The sequence below is a fragment of the Penicillium oxalicum genome, chromosome III (genome assembly GCF_001723175.1).
Source record: "Penicillium oxalicum strain HP7-1 chromosome III, whole genome shotgun sequence".
In the NCBI taxonomy this organism is placed as follows: Eukaryota; Fungi; Ascomycota; class Eurotiomycetes; order Eurotiales; family Aspergillaceae; genus Penicillium; species Penicillium oxalicum.
This window is the reverse complement of record NC_064652.1, coordinates 3,721,120-3,740,227: the sequence shown is the minus strand read 5'-3', so window position 1 is coordinate 3,740,227 and position 19,108 is coordinate 3,721,120. Positions and strand designations below refer to the sequence as shown.

The window sequence follows — 19,108 nt, the reverse complement described above, 5'->3', positions numbered from 1 at the left end:
CGGTACTTATTAGGTACTTCTAGGCTACTAAACCCTCCAAAGGCTGTGGAGCCCGTGCTGAGCACATGGCTCGGGGGATATCATGTACTTGTAAAGTACCTGGCTACCGTGTCCAGGTAGAGAAGTACACAAGGCGGATCACCCACGGGCCTGGCCGAGTCTGTCGGAGCTTTCTTTCCTTTTGGAGCAAGGCGTAGTCAATCACGTACCATTGAGATACATCTCCATCATCCAAGCGCACCGCAAAATGGTCACACATGCAATGGTAGCAGCGGCTACTCGTTGCGTCTATTTCCGTAACTCCATGGGGCTCTCTATGTGTTCAAATGAAGCAAACCTGTGGTATCATTGTTTCCCAGTCAATTGGCTGTTCACTCAGCTCCGCAGTGAGCTCAATGAGTATCCACTTAGCAGTTAACAGTCAGCGCTCAGAGGTTCGATCACGTCAGGCGGGTAATCGAGGGAAGTACCCGACTACCCGTCTTGCCCCGCACGGAAAAGCCTATGAGCCTGATCGATCAACAGAGAAGAGATGTGCCGTACACAGTCAAATAGCACTGTAGTCGAGGATTCTAAAAAAGTCGTCAAGAGAGACCTATGTATGTTTTTTTTTCGCTGTTCTACACGCATAGGAGGGTCACAAAAACGAGGAGATTCTGCCATGGCTGATTTAAAGATGAACATTTCAAAGAGTGAGGATCACCTTTCCTCGAGCACTCATTCGCGAGTTAGCAACATCGTATGCCTCTCGCACGCGCTCCAGTGGGTAAGTCTCCGCCACGAAAGGTCGAACAGCCCCGGAGGCTACCTGGTCAGCTACACAACGTAGCGCAGCTTGACTGCCTTTGATGATGAAAAATAAAGCGTGCACCCCGGCCTTTCGCAGACCTCGACTCTCGTGCTCCCTCACAAAGTCGAAACTTGCCGAGTCCACCGAGATCAACGTCCCCGTCTCTGCGAGATAGTTCCAGCACTTTTCCAAAACCTCACCTCCAACGGCATCGATGATGACATCGAATTGCCCGGTATATTTATCCAATGCACTATACTCCACCACCTCGTCGGCCCCCAGATTGCGTAGGAACTCTTCATTGCGTAAATTCGAGCTGCTAGCCGCGATAACCTGTAGGTTCGCAGCACGTGCAAGCTGTACAAGATATAATCCCACAGCACCTGCAGCGCCGGTGATGAGCACACACTGAGCCTTGCTTCCTGCCGCGTACTGGGACGGAACTCCCTCGAAGTTGGGAGGTGCCGGAAGACGCGCGTGTACAAAAAGAGCCTCGTACGCTGTTTGTGCGCTGAGGGGCAATGCCGCGGCCTGAGCAAAGGTCAAAGAAGCCGGTTTCAAGGTGACTTCGTCTTCTTTCATGATGGTGTACTCGGCCCACGTCCCTGCGCGATCGGCATTTGCCATCCCAAAGACCTCGTCCCCCGGCTTGAATCTACTTTCTGGCGAGAAGACCTTCGTTACAATGCCAGCGACATCGTGGCCTGGAATGATATACTCGTGGGAGTAGGTCTCAGGCCAGGTGAGCATATCCCTGATGACGGTGGAGGCTTTGACGCGGACGAGAAGCTCGCCGAGTGCAGACAATACTGGAATGGGAATTTCATGGTCAAGCTGGAGGGCAGTAAGGGGGGCAGGATTGGATGGGGAATACGGATCAGTGCTTGACGGAGCGGGATGGAGGCGAATGGCTTGCATTGTGTCTTGCATGGTAGGTGATGTGATGAAGTAGGGAAAGGCGAAAAGCAAAGTAATGAAAAGTTAGACAGAACAATAAAGCCATGGACTCCTATTGGCAGCTGAAGATCAGGCCACGCATGAGTCATGAGCTTCACCCGCTCGCCGATGCTCTTGGCGGCGTCTTACTTGAGTATGCTGTCTTTACGTATAGGTGTCCCCGCGATGGACAGTCAATTCTGAGAAAATGGAATATTAATCAGAGTATGATCCCCTCTTCTTCTTCGAGGTGTGAACTGCGTTCTAGCTTCATGACTAGAGCCGGAATACATTGATACTCGCTTCATGAGCAAGTGATCATCTCACATCTCAGTGATCACACTTGGAGGAGCATTTTTCCATCTACTGAGATTCCTCCTGCATCTTTCGTGCCACAATATCCTTGTATTCTTCGTCGTATTGCACCAGCACTGATGGACCTTCTCTCTCCAACTTTTCTGTTTCGATGACCATTGTCACGAAAAACGATGCCGGTTCAGTCTGACTGGCATTGGCGCTGATGCGGTGATGACAGCCCGGAGCCTCATACCACGATCCACCTTTCTCGACCACTTCCATCGGGTCGTCGTTCATTTTGTTCAGGACGGCGCCCTGAAGGACGTAGGCAGATACAGAGGCGCCCCCATGACGATGAGGCGGTGTGGCGCCCTTGGGAGGATATTCAACAAGCAGGCCAACAACAGTCATTCCGGGGCAGTTGACCAATTTATATTGGTAGCCGATGGTAAGCTTTGCCATGGGGCATCTGCATGAGTGAGGTAAAACAGTAAGCTGTCTTGTCTCTCCCCTGGCGGTTAACAGAAACAGGGCGGGGTATTTACTCGGGGTCGTAGGTTGGCTCCTGCATAATGAAAGAATTGGAGGTGCGGGGATTGAGGAGGGTAGAGTTATCGAAGGAGCAAAGATTTAATCAAGTGATCTGTAGGTGTCCTATTTTAAATAGTCATAGGTTGCATAAAGGATATCACCGCTTTGCTGCAAATGACCGTACTCGGGTCTTCATTTCAACGAGGACTGTTGGTTTCGCGTAGTACAGCAAGTACGTGGAGTACATATGTACGATACATGTACATCGTACATAACCGCAAACATACTATGTAACATGTACTGTATTTTGGCTTACTCTATGGATGTACCAGAGTGTAAGGAGAAGACTCAATTCTTATTGATGAATACATAGGCTAATCGGATATCCAGACTGTCACTGTTGGAGATCTCTGGTCCGCAGTAAACACTGCGGGAATTTCAGAATTCAGCTGGAGGCCCAATTCTTCATGTTAGGCTACTCGACAAGGGTCGCTGGCTGTCTGCTAAATGCATTGTCTGGCCAGGTCTCACCACTGGTATTGTGCTGGATCTAGCCTCATCTCCGAAATATGAACGAAATTGAGATTGTGAACGTGAATGAAGTCTTATTTAAGGCGTGACTTTCATTTGTGCAAAATTTCGGCTTGAATATGGAAGCTGTGCAGACCTCCAGGATTTTAACTCGCTGCCATAGAAGCTGATAGCACCACCATACGTTGATGCATTGCATTCGCCCCAAGAGGCTGAGTGCCACTCTCCAAACCAGCCCGTCCACAACTCCAGATGTGTTTCAAATCTAAAAATTTCTCCAAGCAAGTTCATGCTAAACATGCAACGATCTATGATCATGATCAAAATTTTCTCATGGAACGAATAATCTATTAGCGCCTAAAACGAATGCTCATAAAATATCGACGAGAATACTACTAGCCTATTAAACTCGCCCAGCCCCCTCAAATACTGGGACATTATGACTCACTCTCATTTCTTTCAGCGGAACGTGCAGTAAGAAGTAGAAGAATTAAATTTCTTACTCTTTCGAGACGAGAATGTGTATTCTCAACTTTCTGATCAAATCTCGAAGATTGAGTGGAAGCCATGAATATTTGACTATAGCAGAGGCTGCTGCTTCCTATGATACTTCACTGATGTGATGTCGGGAAAGATTTTCCTGAATGTCAAACTCGATCCATTCATGAGGGCTGAGTGAGTTCAAAAGCAGATGGATTAGTGCTGCACTTCGAAATGCCATCATTCCATGTTCACAGTCGGGCTTCTGATGCCAAGAGATGTCGCCTCTCTATTTTCGTTTCTCCTTTTTCAAGAAAAAGTGGGAGACAGGTCTTGAATTGGAAGCTGTTAAAGTAATTTTATGGCTGGTGGTATTCATACATCAAAGAGTTACGAAGAACCAGTCTTGATGCGATCATTCATCCCTGGAATCCTGGCTAGTCTCTTCTTCCTCTAAGATAGTCGATGACAAGTACATCTTCGATTCCCAGTCATAGGTCGAGGTAGAGTCCTCAATTTTCAATGAGTCGATATTCATTGGTTTCTGGTGATCTGACGAACTCAATAGAAACACCCTGGACAGGAAATCTCCTGTAAGATATAGACAAATGCCGACGGTAGCTCCAGTGATGGCAGCGACCATTCCAAATGTCAAAATTGCCTTGAAAAGTATGAGTTAATGTAAATAAAGAAAAATGTCTGGCTCTACAGTTGGAGTGATGACTTACCTCAAACTTCAAGAGAATTCGTAAAGGCAAAAGCGCAATGGAAAGAAGGCCATTGCTCACCGAGAGTACGGGCCAGGTGATCACGTAAAGGACAGAGTACAGGAGAGTCCAGGTGTACGCAGATAGAACGACCAGTCCACGGAAGACTGCTTTGAAGACGGAAACCAATATCGTTGAGGCATTGGAATCGTCCATCGCAGAGGGAAATAAATCAGAACGGTGGGCGGTTGGTTCGTCCAAGATGTTTACTTCGCGTCGGCTCCCTGGACAATGGGACGCCCCAACTTGGCAATCGGGCAGAATCCGGGGAAGCCGAGTTATCACCGCCCATACCCTAAGCCCTATCCTAATTGGACCGGTGAGCGTCATCGTCTCGACCTTCTATTCTTCATAACACGGACTTTCTATGTTTTGTACTCCTCCGCGTGTCGAGCTCATGCTTCAAACCTAGCATCTGTTCCTTCAATTCTCTTTTTGCCAGGAACCCGCCTTCGAAAAACCTCTTGATTGCTTCCATAGCCGCTTTCAGACTGCTACCCCGCCTTCAATGGGCAACAATCCGTCCAAGGGCCCTTCTGGCGATGGGCCAGATGGTCACGTCCATCATGGATCCGCTGAGCGCAAGGTAGCGCGTCGCACTTCCTTGAACGCGATGCGCCACCAGAAAGCGACCGCAGCCGATCCATCAGCGACAAGGGAGACCGCGGCGGGACATCCAGCAAACTACCAGGGCTCACCGTCACATCGCCGTCACTCTCGCAACCCACCTCATTCGCCCGGCAGAAGCATGAGTAAGCCGTCGGGGCCAGATGGGAGACGGCAAGATTATGCGCAGGGTAGGAAGTCTCTACCAGAAGATCAGTCGAACCCGATGCAGGTGCCCAGCGCCCGCCAGGGTGCGGGGCGCGATCCAGTGGCACCGTCGGGCCCGCCGCTGAGCTCGTACTACAGCGCCTCACAACACCTTCAGAGGCCGCCTCGCATGCCATTGCCAATTGGAGATGCGACGACGACGCCTGGCTCCCCAATCAGTGGGCCCGAGGACTCGCATATTCAATCGATGCCGGCGGATCAGCTACTGAAGGAGCAGTTGGAGAAGGGAGTTTCAAATTTGAGCAGTGTGACATTGGATGGTGAAGAAATTGTGGACGAGCTCCCATCGTATGCTTCTAGCGGAGTCGGGAAAGCTGTGCCGACCTACATCGAATGGTCTGGCCCTGGACAGAAGGTCTATGTCACAGGCACTTTTGTCAATTGGGAGAAAAAGTTCAAGCTACACAGAGGGTATGAGTCTGTCGGTTCATTCTCAGTATTGCAGAAGCAAATAATTTACGTGGAAATGGTCACTAACTTCAACACAGTGACGGCGAAAATGCCACCATGTCGACGACGCTCAACTTGCGGCCCGGTACCCATCATCTCAAGTTCATTGTCGATGGCGAAATGCGAGCTTCAGACACACTGCCAACCGCTGTTGATTTTACAAATCACCTCGTCAACTACATCGAGATCAGTGCCGACGATAGACAAGACAGTATTCCCTCCGGCATCCAAGCTTCTCAGACCGTCTCGGACAATGTGAACAATGACGAGACGACGGACGAGCCGCAAAACAAGGAACCCGAGGAGGAGGTTCCCCCTGGTAACTTTGGCAGGGCAATTCCTCAATTCCTCGCCGATCTGGACAAGGAGGAAGATAGTACTGCTTACATCCAGGCGGCGAATGTCATCAGCGATACTCCTACGCCCCCGAGTCTGCCATTGTTCCTGGGCAAGTCCATTCTGAACAGCAATACACCCACCAAGGACGATAGCAGTGTCCTGAACTACCCAAACCACACGGTCTTGAACCACCTTGCCACAAGTAGCATCAAGAACGGCGTCCTGGCCACTAGTGTGACAACCAGATACAAGCGCAAGGTATGTGATCCATCCAGCCCTCTCCCCCGTGAAGATTTTCTCTCATTCATTCTTGTTTTAAGTACGTCACGTCAATCCTCTACAAACCAACTGGGGATATCGCAGAGTGAGAAAGCTGTCCTTGAAAGGCGTCACACCCCAACTGCGTGTGATGTACTGGGAGCTCGAGGCCGCGGTTGCGAGCCCTTGAGAATTGTACAGAGATCTCGTTCTTTCCAGCAGGTCGTGGCACAGCCCTCCCCAATCCAACTGCGGGAAATATCCAGCAGATAAATAGCTTTCGATGCGAATTTCGAATACCCGAACAAGCAAATGATGGAACTCGAGGCACCACGGTGGAATTGAAGAGCGGCATATTGGGGCAACATATTGCATGAGAGAATCAAGGCGTTCTTACAATGAATTTATGGGAGGTGTTGGGTCTGCTTCATGGGACAGGAAGGGAGTATCAATATCATCAACCTTGCTACCAAGGCTCTTTATTTATCGACTGCCCCGGGCATTTGACAGAGGCGGGGCTCACTGAACGATCTCTTTACATTACCTTTCGTAAAGATGGATCATCTTTTTCCTCTTTGCTTTTTCAATTCGATTGGCGCCTACGTACGACTCAGACGGATATGGATATGACGCTAGTCAAAAGGAGTTTGTCCCACGCAAATTCAGCAATAGTCATATCTTGCGATCACGCCATTTCATAACATTTCTTATCACATTAAATGAGCCAGGTAGATCATATCAGTCTTCCCGCCATTTGACAAACACTTCATCTGTTCGAAATCTTTGAGTGCAGGTAGATTCCTTCAAAGGTGTCTGAAACCCTGTCTGATATGCCAGCATACCAGCCTGAGCAATCATGATACCGTTGTCAATGCAAAATCGCTCGTCGGTCGCATAGACACTACCGCCTCGGTCACGCGCCATGATTCCCATCATTTCCTGCAACCGTTCATTTGAGCCCACGCCACCCACGATCAAAACTTGCTTGGAACCAACATGCGCCATTGCGCGCTCGGTGATTTCCACAAGCATCGAGAAGACCGTCTCCTGGAGAGAGAAACATAAGTCGGCCCGAGTCGGTTTGCCATCGGTCTGCGGAATCGGTGCATCGCCACTTTGAGAATCTTGCTTTCTCAAGTCCTCATTCGCAGCGTCCTCGCCGCCCAAACCCCATTGGGCCGCGAGACCATCAATCGCAGCGAGGAGCCCCGAGAATGATACGTCCATACCCTTGACCACGTATGGAAGATCCACCAGCTGCTTGCCTTGCTTGGCCAATTGCTCGATGTTGTATCCGGGGGCGGGGTCATTGGAAATATGGAGAGTGCGCGCAAATCGATCTAGACAATTGCCAACTGCGATATCGAGGGTTTCACCGAAGATCCGATACCTCTGAGAGCTATAGGCGATAACCTGCGTATTACCGCCCGAGACGTACAACACGACAGGGTTGGTGGCACCGGTAATGAGGCGGCCCATTTCGATATCTAGTAATGGCGCAGCACCGCATAAGTTAGTTACAACATACGACCAGAATTTGATCGTTTGGCGAATTGATCACTTCCAGGATGTGAAACCATCAGAGGGTGAGAGTACATACGCCCAACGCAATGGTTGACTCCAACCAAAGGCTTGTTCCAAAGTAAACTGAGCATCCGCGCAGCCACCACGACGCTTTGAAGCGGGGCACCCATTCCGGGACCCTTGGTGAAGCAAATGCAATCCACATCGGCTACCGATACTCGAGCTTCCTTCAATGACTTTTTCACCAGCTTGACCACCCATGCACGATGATGACGCGCCGTATCTTTGGGTAAGAAACCCTCGCCTGGTGGGGACACGTACGTATGGCGAATGTTGGCGAGGACTCGCGGCGGGCTGCCATCCTCGGGATGCAGCATGATGCCCACGCCAAGCTTGTTGGCAGAGCCCTCCATACCGATGGCAATCATGGCGAAGATCTGAAGATCGTAATTCACCGGCTTTGAAGTAGAAAAGACAGGCCTACCAATGTTGGCACCCAGCGATCTCCAGTGTCAAATGGACGGACTTTCCCCTCCTCGGCTTTTTTTCCAGATCTCGTTATCGGCCTTATCAGACTATCAGACTATCAGGCGGTCAGGCATTCGCTCGGTCGGCAGTCAGGCCCGCTCCAAAAAAGCGGCCCACCCGTTTCTCCGACCCAAAAAGTCACTTGCCCGTACCAGTCGGGAAGTACACGAAGTGCACCTAATCCCCAAATGATCTGCTGAATCTTCTCTTTCTCTTCCCCTCCACTCCTTTCCACTCTTACTTGCTGTGTCTCCCCTAGACCTTGCAAAGTCATTTGAAAAGGTCCCGCTAGCCTCTGCCGTGTTCTTTTCTCACACAACCTCTTTCTACGGCTTGCCCTAACCTCGCGCGCCTCCCTAAGAAGCGGGCCTCCGTACAATGTCCTCCTCCGCCCACTTCGCAGACCCCTCGAGCTTTCAACAACAGTCCAACGACTTTGTGAGCTGGCTTGAGTCATGCCCGGGAGTTCAAGTCAACCCGAAGATCTGTTTGGCAGATCTGAGATCCACAGGCGCTGGTCGTGGGGTTGGTAAGTACAAGTCGCGAGCACAAAATTCCCCCACTACGCAAATTCCTCTCCTTTTGCTGATGTGGAAACACGATTTGACACCCATATTCCCACGATTTCTATACTCATAAAACATGTTCTATAGTGGCTCGGTCCAGTATTCTTGAAGGCGAAGAGCTTTTCTCTATTCCGCGAAATCTCATCCTCGCCGTCCAAAACTCGGAGCTGAGGAACCTGCTTGAGCCTGACCTTGAAGCGCTCGGGCCATGGCTGTCCCTGATGCTGGTCATGCTTTTTGAATATTCAAAGGGTACAAACTCCAAATGGGCTGCCTATTTTCGCGTCTTACCCACGCGGTTTGACACATTGATGTTCTGGTCATCGGAGGAACTTCGGGAGTTGCAGGCTAGCGCCATCGTGGACAAGATTGGAAAAAAGGGCGCGGACGAGTCCATTCTGCAATCAATTGTGCCCGTTGTCCGCGCAAACCCCAACCTCTTTCCTCCAGTGCACGGAGTTCCTTCTTATGAGGGTGACGCGGGTGCTGCGGCCCTGCTCGAACTGGCTCACGTCATGGGTTCCTTAATTATGGCGTACGCTTTTGACATTGAGAAGCCTGAGACTGAGGATGATGACGTCGATGACAATGATGAGAGTTATATGACCGACGATGAGGATGAACAATTACCTAAAGGGATGGTTCCGTTGGCGGACCTGTTGAACGCTGACGCGGACCGAAATAATGTGAGCGCTCCAGCTTGCCATTTCCGCAAGCTTTCTCATGCTAACAGACTTGTGGTTTAGGCTCGCCTGTTCCAAGAAGAAGAATGTCTCGTCATGAAAGCAATCAAGCACATTCAAGAGGGCGAAGAAATTTTCAATGATTACGGAGAAATTCCTCGTGCAGATCTCCTTCGCCGATATGGCTACGTGACCGAGAATTACTCGCAGTACGATGTCATTGAGCTGTCTCTTGGAGATGTTTGTCAAGTCGCGGGGTTGTCTGACAGTGACGTGGAGTCTCAGCCAAGAGTACGTTTACCTTCTCTGTATTGCTTGATGTGCAGTTTCCTACTCTGGTACTGACTTTATACTTAGCTCGAGCTTCTTGAGGCCAACGATGTGCTCGACGATGGCTACGTGATTCCTAGGCCTGCACCAAATGCTTCCCTTCATGACATCCTTCCCGCTGAACTTGTGGTCCTTCTGAGCACATTGTGCTTGACACCGGAGGAGTTTGAACAGCGCCGTTCAAAGAATAAGCCCCCCAAGCCAGCAATGGAAAGCATCCAGGCCAGCCTTCTCCGCAAAATCTTGCAGGCCAAGCAGGCGCAGTATGGCAGCTCTCTTGCTCAAGATATGCAACTTCTCAGCTCCCTTCTCCCGCCCAATGCGCCCGCTGCACTAGAAGGATCCGATCGCCGCAAGATGATGGCGCTTCAGGTGCGCATTGGGGAGAAAGAGGTTATTCAAGCCGTTCTCGCTATGCTTGAGCCTCTCCTTTCGAATGGATCGCTCAAACGCGGTGCCAATGGGGATGCCGATGACAGGCAATTCAAATCTGCACGAGTGTGAGGATCGGCTGGAACGTCGACCCAGTCACCTCCTTGCTATTCGCATTCTACGAAGCCGACAATCAAAAGTTACTGTTCTTCTCCCTTCGCGAATCATTACAAATGTGTTATATTTCTTGAAGTTTTCCTCTTCTGCCCTTTTCTCAGCCCTTTCCCTTTGTCATCACTGGCATCAGGACGGTCGATGGTCAGCCATTTCAAAGGGGGGAAACTCCAATTCCAGGACCCCAGCTCGTCCCCCGAGGAAAAGTGAAAGAAAAAGACGCGGAAAGAACAGACGCTATGTACATTGACAATGCAGAAGACGTTCTGAAGCATACAGCTTTGCGAAAGATCTGGAAAGCTCGAAAGCCAACCAGTCTTTGCGCCACGTTGGAAATCTGCCATTGTCCGAAAAGTCGCCAACGGGAGCGGGGAAAAAAGGAGGTGAAGGTGGGGGGGTGAGACTCAAAACAAGAGAGGACAATAACCAGCATCCATCGAGTCCCTTCGTCGCTCGCACGTGTCATCAGAACATAAAAGAGGTGGTGATACTAAAACTACAAATATGGTAAAGAGATGAGAAAGAAAATGGAAAAGTGCGACGAAGGGAATCATACCACGCAAAAAAGAAAAACGCCCGCCAAATGCTAATGAGAAACAAGAAGGGAATAATCGAGAAATCAGAAAAGTGCAGGTGGCGAGCATTGCCGAACCATGCATCACGTCTCGGACGGTGCAGGTGGCGCGACTGGAGTGGGATTCGATGCTTGCGCATTCCCGGCTTGCTCGGCCTGCAATCGGCGCTGCTGGGCTGCCTGTGCTTGCGCCTGCGCATGAGCTTGGGCTGCCACTGCGGCTTGTTCACGCGCTTTGGCCATAGTGATGGCACGATGTTGCATGATCTGAATGCTGTACGCATCCGTGGTATAGCAAGGCTCCTCATCGGAGTCTTCCTGATCGTACTTGTACCGATCTGCCTTCAATGGGTCTAGATCGATTCTACAGCGTGCGACGAGATTTCGACGATCAATGAAGAGCCGACCGCCACGGCCGACGCGGCGTCTGAATGACGGCATTCGATTCGGCTCATCGTGCAATTCCAGGGCCCGCGAAGCAAGCTTTTCTTTGGAGAAAAGCGGGCTAGTGACCTCTAGGGAGGAGTCTACCACATCGCCCGAAGACTCGGATGATGGTGGCGTGGGCAACTGCGCGGTGAGCGCCGGACGGAATGATGCTGAGTCGAAGGTTCTGTCGGGAGATGGGGAAAGAGGCGCCCGGGTCTGATCCACAAAGCCCTCGTTCCATTTGATATGCTTGGCGATGTTGGCCTTGATATCGCGCAGGATCTCGTTCTCCTTTTCCGCCTGTACGTCTTCCAACAGCTGCAAATCTTCCGCGCCTTGCACGCCTGACTTGGAAGGCATGCGCAGTTGGGGAGGAGGTGCTTGTCGAGGAGGCGCTTCGGCTGCCTTCTTCTTGGGCTGAACAAAATCAGTCAGTACAGGTCGCTTGATGGTGTCAACGCAAGAAATCGGGTGGCTTACCTTTTGATTGATGAGATCCTCATCATCGTCCTTGATGTTGAGTTTACGCTTCATCTCCTTGACCTCATTTCGCTGCATAAAGAGGGTGCGCTCCATTGTGAGCATCTCTCTACGGGCGACCTCACGTTGACGCACGAGCGCGACCAACTGACGGGCATCTTCCAACTCCTTACGAAGCCGACGGAGCTTCTCGGCACTCTGCGCATCACGTCCGCGAGTCTTGCGAATCTGGCGCACCTCACGACGACGGAAACAGACGAATGGATCACTGTCATCTGTTTCTTGGCCGGTTTCAAACTGCGAGACACGGAGTCAGCATAACCATGTCCATGGATTGGTCGCAAGGCAAACACAATGCACGAATGATAGGGACTGGTGCCTGCACATGAGACAAACGTACCTTCAATGATGGCTCCAGAGACCGGTTTTCCGTGGCTATGCGACGAGCCTTCCAATGCTCGAAGACGTCCTTGGCGAAGCGTTTTACACACTGTTCTACAGCTGCATCCATTGAGTCCGCCATATCGGCAAAGGAGAGCACGGGGGGACTATCTACCGCGGCAAAGGGTTGCTTTGCCTGTGCGGTTTCCTCGAAGAAGTTCATTGTGGCTTCAAAATCATCCTCCGAGCACTGACTGGAGGCATCGCGCTTGGAATTGTAACTCTTCAGCCAGGCGTCATCCTCATCATTCATGTTGTACGGACATCCGCAACAATCCTCGACCGTGGAGGAGAAGCGGATGTAGGTCGCAGGTTGCGAGAAGATTGGGGGGTACAGTTTGACATATTGAATGTCGCTGAGAATGACTTCTCGGGTGGGAATATGCGCCTCTTTATCTTTACCTTGCGCGGCAGCATTGATGGCCGCTTGCAAGTGAAACTCCTATGGTGGCGCGTCTCGTGGTCAGCCATCGTGAAAATTTCGTGTCCATTTGGCGATGCAGTCACGTGACCATGTGCATGGACAGGGCTAAAAATAAGTTGACCCATGGGGCAGGCACTCACCGACTCCTCGGCTTTTTCGACGCCGGTCTCGATCTGTTGTAGAGCAGATTGAATCTCATCATCTACGATATCGATATCCTGTTCTCGGACGATCGGGATGGACGCTTTGGAGGTGAGTTTCTTTGGGCGCGTCCGGCCCAAGCCCCCGTACCGAGTCATAGCGACAGGACGCGCAAAAGGGCAACGACCATGGGCGGGGGGGGGGTAAAATGGGGATCACTCGAAAGGTCTGATCATGCGCTTTCTCGTAGTCGTAATTTTATGATGGAAATCGATGGTAGAGACGGTGATATCAACGACGCAAAATGGGGGGTTTTTCGGCGGGCTGATGGGTTGACGTTGTAATGTCACCCGGTGACGGCCTGTTTTGCCCGCGCGCACGGCCTCAGGGGCTCGCTTGCCTGTCCCAATCTGGTTAGTGCGGGGCTGGGCATTATCAGAATCATGTTTTTGCCTCATCCGGCTGATATTGTTGCCTGAGAATGTGGGCACGCAATATCAAATCCGTCGTCCAGCCACGGAACTGCTGCCTCAGGCGTGACAAGCTGAGCTTCGTTCTCCGCTCACACCTTCCATTTCCGGACTTATTGGGGGCTCGTCACTTCAGCGTTCCCTCTTGGTAACGTACCTTAATCTTATTTATTCATCCAATATCTTCCCCGCTTATCTGATCTTGGCTCGACTTCCTCTGATTTTGGCACCCCTCACTATTCCCTCTTCTGTGAACTCTCCTGGCCTTAGCTCCACTCACCTAAAATAGACTCGCCTCCCTGATCTCAATTTAAGATTCTTCCTCTCCTTGCCCACTCGCCTCTTCATCTCCCCCACCTCACATCCCCCCCTTTGGCCTTCTTTTCGCTTCCCTGAAAATGGACCAACCCGCGCAACCGAACACGGCGGCTATGCACAGCGTGCAGCGCCGCCGAGGCTCTGTCGGCACCACCCAGCTGTTCGACAACATTGTTTCCACGTCCAACTGTATGACTTTGATCACGAGAAGATCCCACGTGCACCCCATCGATGCGCAACCTTACGCCGATATGCTAATACCTAATCCTAGTCGATCGTGAGGAAGTGGATCGCTTGCGCAAGCGTTTCATGAAGCTTGACAAGGTACATCGCCCTCGTGACTTGCGAGCAACATATTGGATACTCTTTCCTCGGCATTTCGAGCTAATCATGGTGTGTCGCAGGATGCGTCAGGCACAATTGACCGCGAGGAGTTCCTGTCGCTCCCCCAGATCTCATCAAACCCCCTGGCCACTAGGTTCGTGACGTTTTCGCCTCTTCACCCCCTCCTCCGTCCGATATGCCTGCGCGCTCAGAGTGCTTTGAATTCCAAATGTACCAGGATGACTAATGTGAACTTGTTTCCCTGGGTTAGAATGATTGCCATTTTCGACGAGGACGGTGGCGGTGACGTTGATTTCCAGGAATTCGTGACTGGTCTCTCGGCTTTCAGCTCGAAGGGTAACAAGGAGGAGAAGCTGCGCTTCGCATTCCGGGTCTACGACATCGATCGCGACGGATACATTTCCAACGGCGAGCTCTTCATCGTCCTGAAGATGATGGTTGGCAACAATTTGAAGGATGTCCAGCTACAACAGATTGTGGATAAAACTATCATGGAAGCCGACAAGGATGGTGATGGCAAGATCAGCTTTGAGGAATTCACTCAGATGGTAGAGAGCACGGACGTCAACCTGAGCATGACCCTGAGTACGTACTTGGTGCCTCGCTTTTTCAGACATGTCTGTTGTTTCAGCTTAAATGCTAACCCGCTGCCACAGACTCAATATAACTCCGTTCAGGCGCATCTGCGTGACAAGAATCATCTTCGCATCCTCTCGGTCCTCTCAGTACCTTTCGTCTGTCTCGTTCTTTGGTCTTTTATCTCCCCCTTCCGTCTTTCTCCTATTCGGCCTCTCATGTTTTTTTTTGTTTTTTTTTTTTTTTCAATCTCACGCCGAGGCTGCAATTCTGAATATCGCCTCAACTTTAAAGATGATACGACCCTCGATGATTCATGATATGTGCTCAAGTAGTCCTTTTCTTTGCCTTCTCTGTGATCTATTGAACAGACAGCATTCGCAGAGGCAATTCTTTTCTCCTTTTTCCAAACGCTAAACTGGCACTATCACCCTTAGTCTATCAAACGGCCCCCCAATGTCTAAGCAGCCTTTGGTGGTGATCCTATCCATCACCCATGCACTATTACGTCACGAGTCGCTTCCACTCCCAATGGGAGCTTACACGTAGATATAACAGGCAACCCGGTGCAGACTTGGAGTCCACTTCGGGAACATAAATCTTACCGTGGCACAACCGCGGATTGACTCGAACGACAAAATACTCTTTGCAGAATCTGACTCATATCCTTGATGCCATGCATCAAACATCCAAGACCTTCTCTCGGAGAGATATAAAACCCGACCCTCGCTCCGATCCACGTCATTGGTGCTCAGCCTCACGCGCACGCATCCACAAGGCCCTTGACGCTTCTGAAACAAATTCCAACTGCGGGCCAACTTGTCGCCGCCCTCGGCCGTGCAGCCATGCATGAGTGCATGAGGTGGCAGAGAGGTCTCGTGGCCTCGGCTGTGTCAAATGCGAAGGGCGGACATGCTGTGCGCGTCTGAACCATAAGGTACTATCCGTGATTCCATGTTATTTCTTGATTCGAGGGTATGTCGTCTTATGAACGAGTCGGCGGATACACTACAGGGTTGGAGTAAGCGACTGGAAGTGAGTCGGTGGTCGCACGAGGAGAGCCCGGACCTGGATAGGTGATCCGGAATATGTGCCGTTTCCTATTCTTTATGCACATTCTTACGTCCTCGATGAGTGTGAGATACTTAGAGAATGACTTTCAGGGAGAAATACAGGTAGACGATTTGGACAGCGCCCGCATCCTGCATGTTCTGTCAAGAGCCCGTATAGTGTCTTGGGTTTCACCTGACAAACTGGTACCTGAAATGACCCGAAGGCAACATTGGGCGTGTGAAATCTCGCGGAGTTAAGTAATGAGGGATGTAAGAATTTTTGTGCAGCCCTGATGAAGGTATTGTTGCGATGTTTCCAATGACGTGGATGGATTTTGCGAGTATCCCTCCTGGTTCACTTTGTATTCTTCTGCTCTTTGTTTTTGGATGGTAGGTAGAGAACCGTTCCATTGCGAGCATCCTCTGATACTCGAATGCAACGAATAAAAAGTATGCGCATGACTTTATAGACAGCTGCTCATTCTAGCTCGCTAGGCTCCAGTGCTTTTTTCTTCTCCACGGCACGAGTCAGTTCGACTCGAGATTCACACTCAATCACTAGCATATCCTTTTCAGAGGACCTTAACCAACGCGTGTACCTCTTAATATGTAAGCTACGCACTGTTACGTGAAATCGAGGATATTAGCCCTCCTAAGCGTGATGAGAAGATAGAAATTCATATATTGCCTGGAATTTCCGCGTGGGTAGATTTGGTTTTCAAAGTGTGCCCGGTGATTCTGAATATTATGCTTACCGGATGGGTTGTGCCTGTCAATCTGTAGTCGATAAGCACGAAGCACACTGGGTGAGCACGTCTCAATCGGCGATGACGTGAATAATTAGACTTCGACCTAGGGGTGGAATTTTTGCAAACAATCCGATTTTGTTCTCGACGAAAAATGACACGATGTCACAAGATGAAGAAGCGGACAAGCAGACTCCCCCATCAGCAAGATTGTCATTTGCATGACAGAGCTGCCAGGAAAATGGATCTTTTCATTTTTTGTTTCTTTCTTCTCCTTTTTTTTTTTTTGGAAAAAAACATAAAAAGAACATCTTTCCTCTGGCTACGAGGCATACAGACACCGACTTTCAAAGGTGGCGATCCCTCTCCGAGACACAATTCAACTCAATCAGCTTCCAGTCCTGGAGAGGTCAGCCCTCAGCCCGGCCTATGCCAAGCTTTCGAGATTCCTCTAGAAAGCGCACTATAGCTAGCGATGGATAGATGCCCTGTCAGCTGTGGAAAAACTTCGGGGGGGGGGGGGGGGGGGGGGGACCTATTTACGAGCTCACTTGCGGCTGTACAGCCTCGAATAAATGGACAACTAAGCACTTACCTCAGAGTAAACGATGATGACCGCACGAGCCATCAACATGGACCATCTTAGTTTCGTCCTCTTCCATCCCCGCGACCGAAGCTCAGCCTCGCCGTGGTGCAACAATCAGATATCCTGCTCTTCGACCGTAGTCGAGTCCGCTCTCGTTTTGGACTCTGGTTGCGAGCTATGGATAATTGAATATACTGACATCAGCACGGCGCACAACATAGGCCACGACCGACTGGCACTTACTCGAGTCTGTGATACAAAGTACCTCCTGCTTTCGTTAGTTGCATGCGAGACTGTGTCTTTCATAGGGAAACAAGAAATAAACCTAATTTTAGAGTGGGAGCAGAAAGAAAAGCCATCGAGCTGATCACCTAGATCAGTGGTTATCGATTATTCTCCAGCCTGCCGAGCCTCGGTACACAATACGGATGTTGACGGGAGCTCATGGAAAGTCCAGATAATACATGAGAAAACAAAAATCAAGAAAAGCAGGAATTCCTCCAAGTCGGTGAATCTAATAAGACTAATTTGATCTCCGATATAGTACTGGAGGACAAAATCATCACTGAACTTAACCTTTCTCTCGGCTAGTGCACGTGTTGTTCGGCGATTATTCGCGCATGGCTCACTCCAGTGCAGGAGGTTCGTGTCTCGGGTGTAACCTTGTACCACGAAGATGAGATGGCTTTCAATGCAGTGACTTGCCACAATGGAGAGGGGGCGCTCACGACATTGTTTCAAAGTCACATACACCTATTACGACTCGATCGTCTAATTGTCCTAGCTGGAGGTCAAGAGGGGGTGTGCTCAGGTCATTTCCGTCCCCCTGACGCGTGGTTTCAGCAAACATGGTTGACCAGGGAAAACAAAACAAAAGAAAAGAAAAGGGACTCGAACGCGGCCTCTTGTCGCCAATCCCATGTGGTTTGGATTGGGCTGGAGCGCGTGGTGGCTCATCGGTTTCTGATACTTTCAAGTCGCGAGTCTCCAATCTCCAGTCTCCACTGTGATTCCATGCAGGATCTGAAACTGCCCGACGCTAAGGCCGATCCAACGATTGTCCTCGCCACATGCCTCACTTTGACAAAGAGGAGAGTAAGCGTTAATGAAATTGTCTCAGATGGGATAGCAGTGACCATGCGAAATTCAGGCCCATCGTTTGGGGATTCAACTTGGGAAACGAACCGACAAGTGTATTGATGATTTCACAAGGAGAATGGCGGTGATGAGTACCCAATTGATTTGTTAAAAATATGGAAACAGGAAAAGTAACTGCTTTCGTAGTCAGTGGCACACTGCGCACCACCCAGGTCCCAAGAACCCCAGTTGATCTTGTGACCCAACCAGTCAAGGTATCCTAATCATCCCATCTTGTCCAAAGTGCACGTCAAGTCACGCCTCCAGCAACTGAGAGTCTATTCACACAAATGGAATAGCAATCCATCTCGGTAGACCTCCCTACTTTCTCTGCATCGAAACCTTCGAACCTTCCACAGGAGATCCATCGTCTGTGAGGGCCCCCGGAACTGTCCACGCATCCCCGTCACATCCAAATTAAGGTACACATCGAATCTCGGTAGTGCCCCATCGTGACCACCTCATCGGATCGGACAAAGCCAATGGTGCCCACTTGTGCCCAGCGCACCGGGCGAAATGACAGCTTGAACCTCGCGGCGCCCGCCGTCTGGCTAAAAGTTCCTGGCCCTTGGGAGAGGCTTGGACCGTCCACTGATCGGCGCCCTGCTGGGGGGGGGGGAGGCGCCCGGGAACTCTAGGTACGCCACGACTGGAATGCGGATAGATCCAATTTGTCTACTTGCTTGATCAGCTCATAGGATGATGGTCAATGGTCGGATCTGGAAGGTTCCCTCAGGTCTTTTTTTTTTTTTTTTGTTTGTCGCTGGGTGGATTTTTCCTCAGACCCGATGAGCTGCTACTTGGGGATGGGGCTCGTCGACGTATATACCGTGACAGATACCTCAATGAATCTTCCCCCCCCCCCTTGGCTAGCGTTAATATAGGCTGAAATCATCGGACCGAAACTGGAGACCACACTGGAGAGCAATCAAATAGCCGTGTGGCTTGGGTACCTAAACAGCTACACTGTGGCAACTGAACATATGGAGCTACGTATTT

General features: G+C 50.5%; 8 protein-coding genes across 8 annotated transcripts; 3 read left to right on the top strand and 5 right to left on the bottom strand.

Moving 5' to 3' along the window:
- Positions 1 to 685: 685 nt before the first annotated feature.
- Positions 686 to 1,720, bottom strand: POX_c04696 (uncharacterized protein; the record flags this gene model as incomplete). The annotated part of the gene is made up of 1 exon (XM_050113558.1): positions 686 to 1,720. The coding sequence occupies one exon, from the start codon at positions 1,718 to 1,720 to the stop codon at positions 686 to 688; it is 1,035 nt and encodes a 344-aa protein (XP_049971114.1).
- Positions 1,721 to 2,089: 369 nt separating this feature from the next.
- On the bottom strand, positions 2,090 to 2,594 carry POX_c04695 (uncharacterized protein; the record flags this gene model as incomplete). Its single annotated transcript, XM_050113557.1, has 2 exons — positions 2,090 to 2,492; positions 2,569 to 2,594. 2 exons carry the CDS (start codon positions 2,592 to 2,594, stop codon positions 2,090 to 2,092), a joined length of 429 nt encoding a protein of 142 aa, XP_049971113.1.
- A 1,386-nt stretch (positions 2,595 to 3,980) lies between these two features.
- POX_c04694 (uncharacterized protein) lies at positions 3,981 to 4,488 on the bottom strand (the record flags this gene model as incomplete). Its single annotated transcript, XM_050113556.1, has 2 exons — positions 3,981 to 4,226; positions 4,294 to 4,488. 2 exons carry the CDS (start codon positions 4,486 to 4,488, stop codon positions 3,981 to 3,983), a joined length of 441 nt encoding a protein of 146 aa, XP_049971112.1.
- A 352-nt stretch (positions 4,489 to 4,840) lies between these two features.
- Positions 4,841 to 6,323, top strand: POX_c04693 (uncharacterized protein; the record flags this gene model as incomplete). Its single annotated transcript, XM_050113555.1, has 3 exons — positions 4,841 to 5,577; positions 5,655 to 6,213; positions 6,276 to 6,323. The coding sequence occupies 3 exons, from the start codon at positions 4,841 to 4,843 to the stop codon at positions 6,321 to 6,323; spliced, it is 1,344 nt and encodes a 447-aa protein (XP_049971111.1).
- A 628-nt stretch (positions 6,324 to 6,951) lies between these two features.
- POX_c04692 (tRNA N6-adenosine threonylcarbamoyltransferase) lies at positions 6,952 to 8,165 on the bottom strand (the record flags this gene model as incomplete). Its single annotated transcript, XM_050113554.1, has 2 exons — positions 6,952 to 7,700; positions 7,814 to 8,165. The coding sequence occupies 2 exons, from the start codon at positions 8,163 to 8,165 to the stop codon at positions 6,952 to 6,954; spliced, it is 1,101 nt and encodes a 366-aa protein (XP_049971110.1).
- A 478-nt stretch (positions 8,166 to 8,643) lies between these two features.
- POX_c04691 (uncharacterized protein) lies at positions 8,644 to 10,348 on the top strand (the record flags this gene model as incomplete). Its single annotated transcript, XM_050113553.1, has 4 exons — positions 8,644 to 8,794; positions 8,919 to 9,517; positions 9,578 to 9,805; positions 9,872 to 10,348. 4 exons carry the CDS (start codon positions 8,644 to 8,646, stop codon positions 10,346 to 10,348), a joined length of 1,455 nt encoding a protein of 484 aa, XP_049971109.1.
- Positions 10,349 to 11,048: 700 nt separating this feature from the next.
- POX_c04690 (Enhancer of polycomb-like protein 1) lies at positions 11,049 to 13,037 on the bottom strand (the record flags this gene model as incomplete). The annotated part of the gene is made up of 4 exons (XM_050113552.1): positions 11,049 to 11,810; positions 11,874 to 12,170; positions 12,274 to 12,756; positions 12,879 to 13,037. 4 exons carry the CDS (start codon positions 13,035 to 13,037, stop codon positions 11,049 to 11,051), a joined length of 1,701 nt encoding a protein of 566 aa, XP_049971108.1.
- Positions 13,038 to 13,747: 710 nt separating this feature from the next.
- On the top strand, positions 13,748 to 14,679 carry POX_c04689 (Calcineurin subunit B; the record flags this gene model as incomplete). The annotated part of the gene is made up of 5 exons (XM_050113551.1): positions 13,748 to 13,856; positions 13,939 to 13,991; positions 14,072 to 14,145; positions 14,263 to 14,597; positions 14,669 to 14,679. 5 exons carry the CDS (start codon positions 13,748 to 13,750, stop codon positions 14,677 to 14,679), a joined length of 582 nt encoding a protein of 193 aa, XP_049971107.1.
- Positions 14,680 to 19,108: the final 4,429 nt, after the last annotated feature.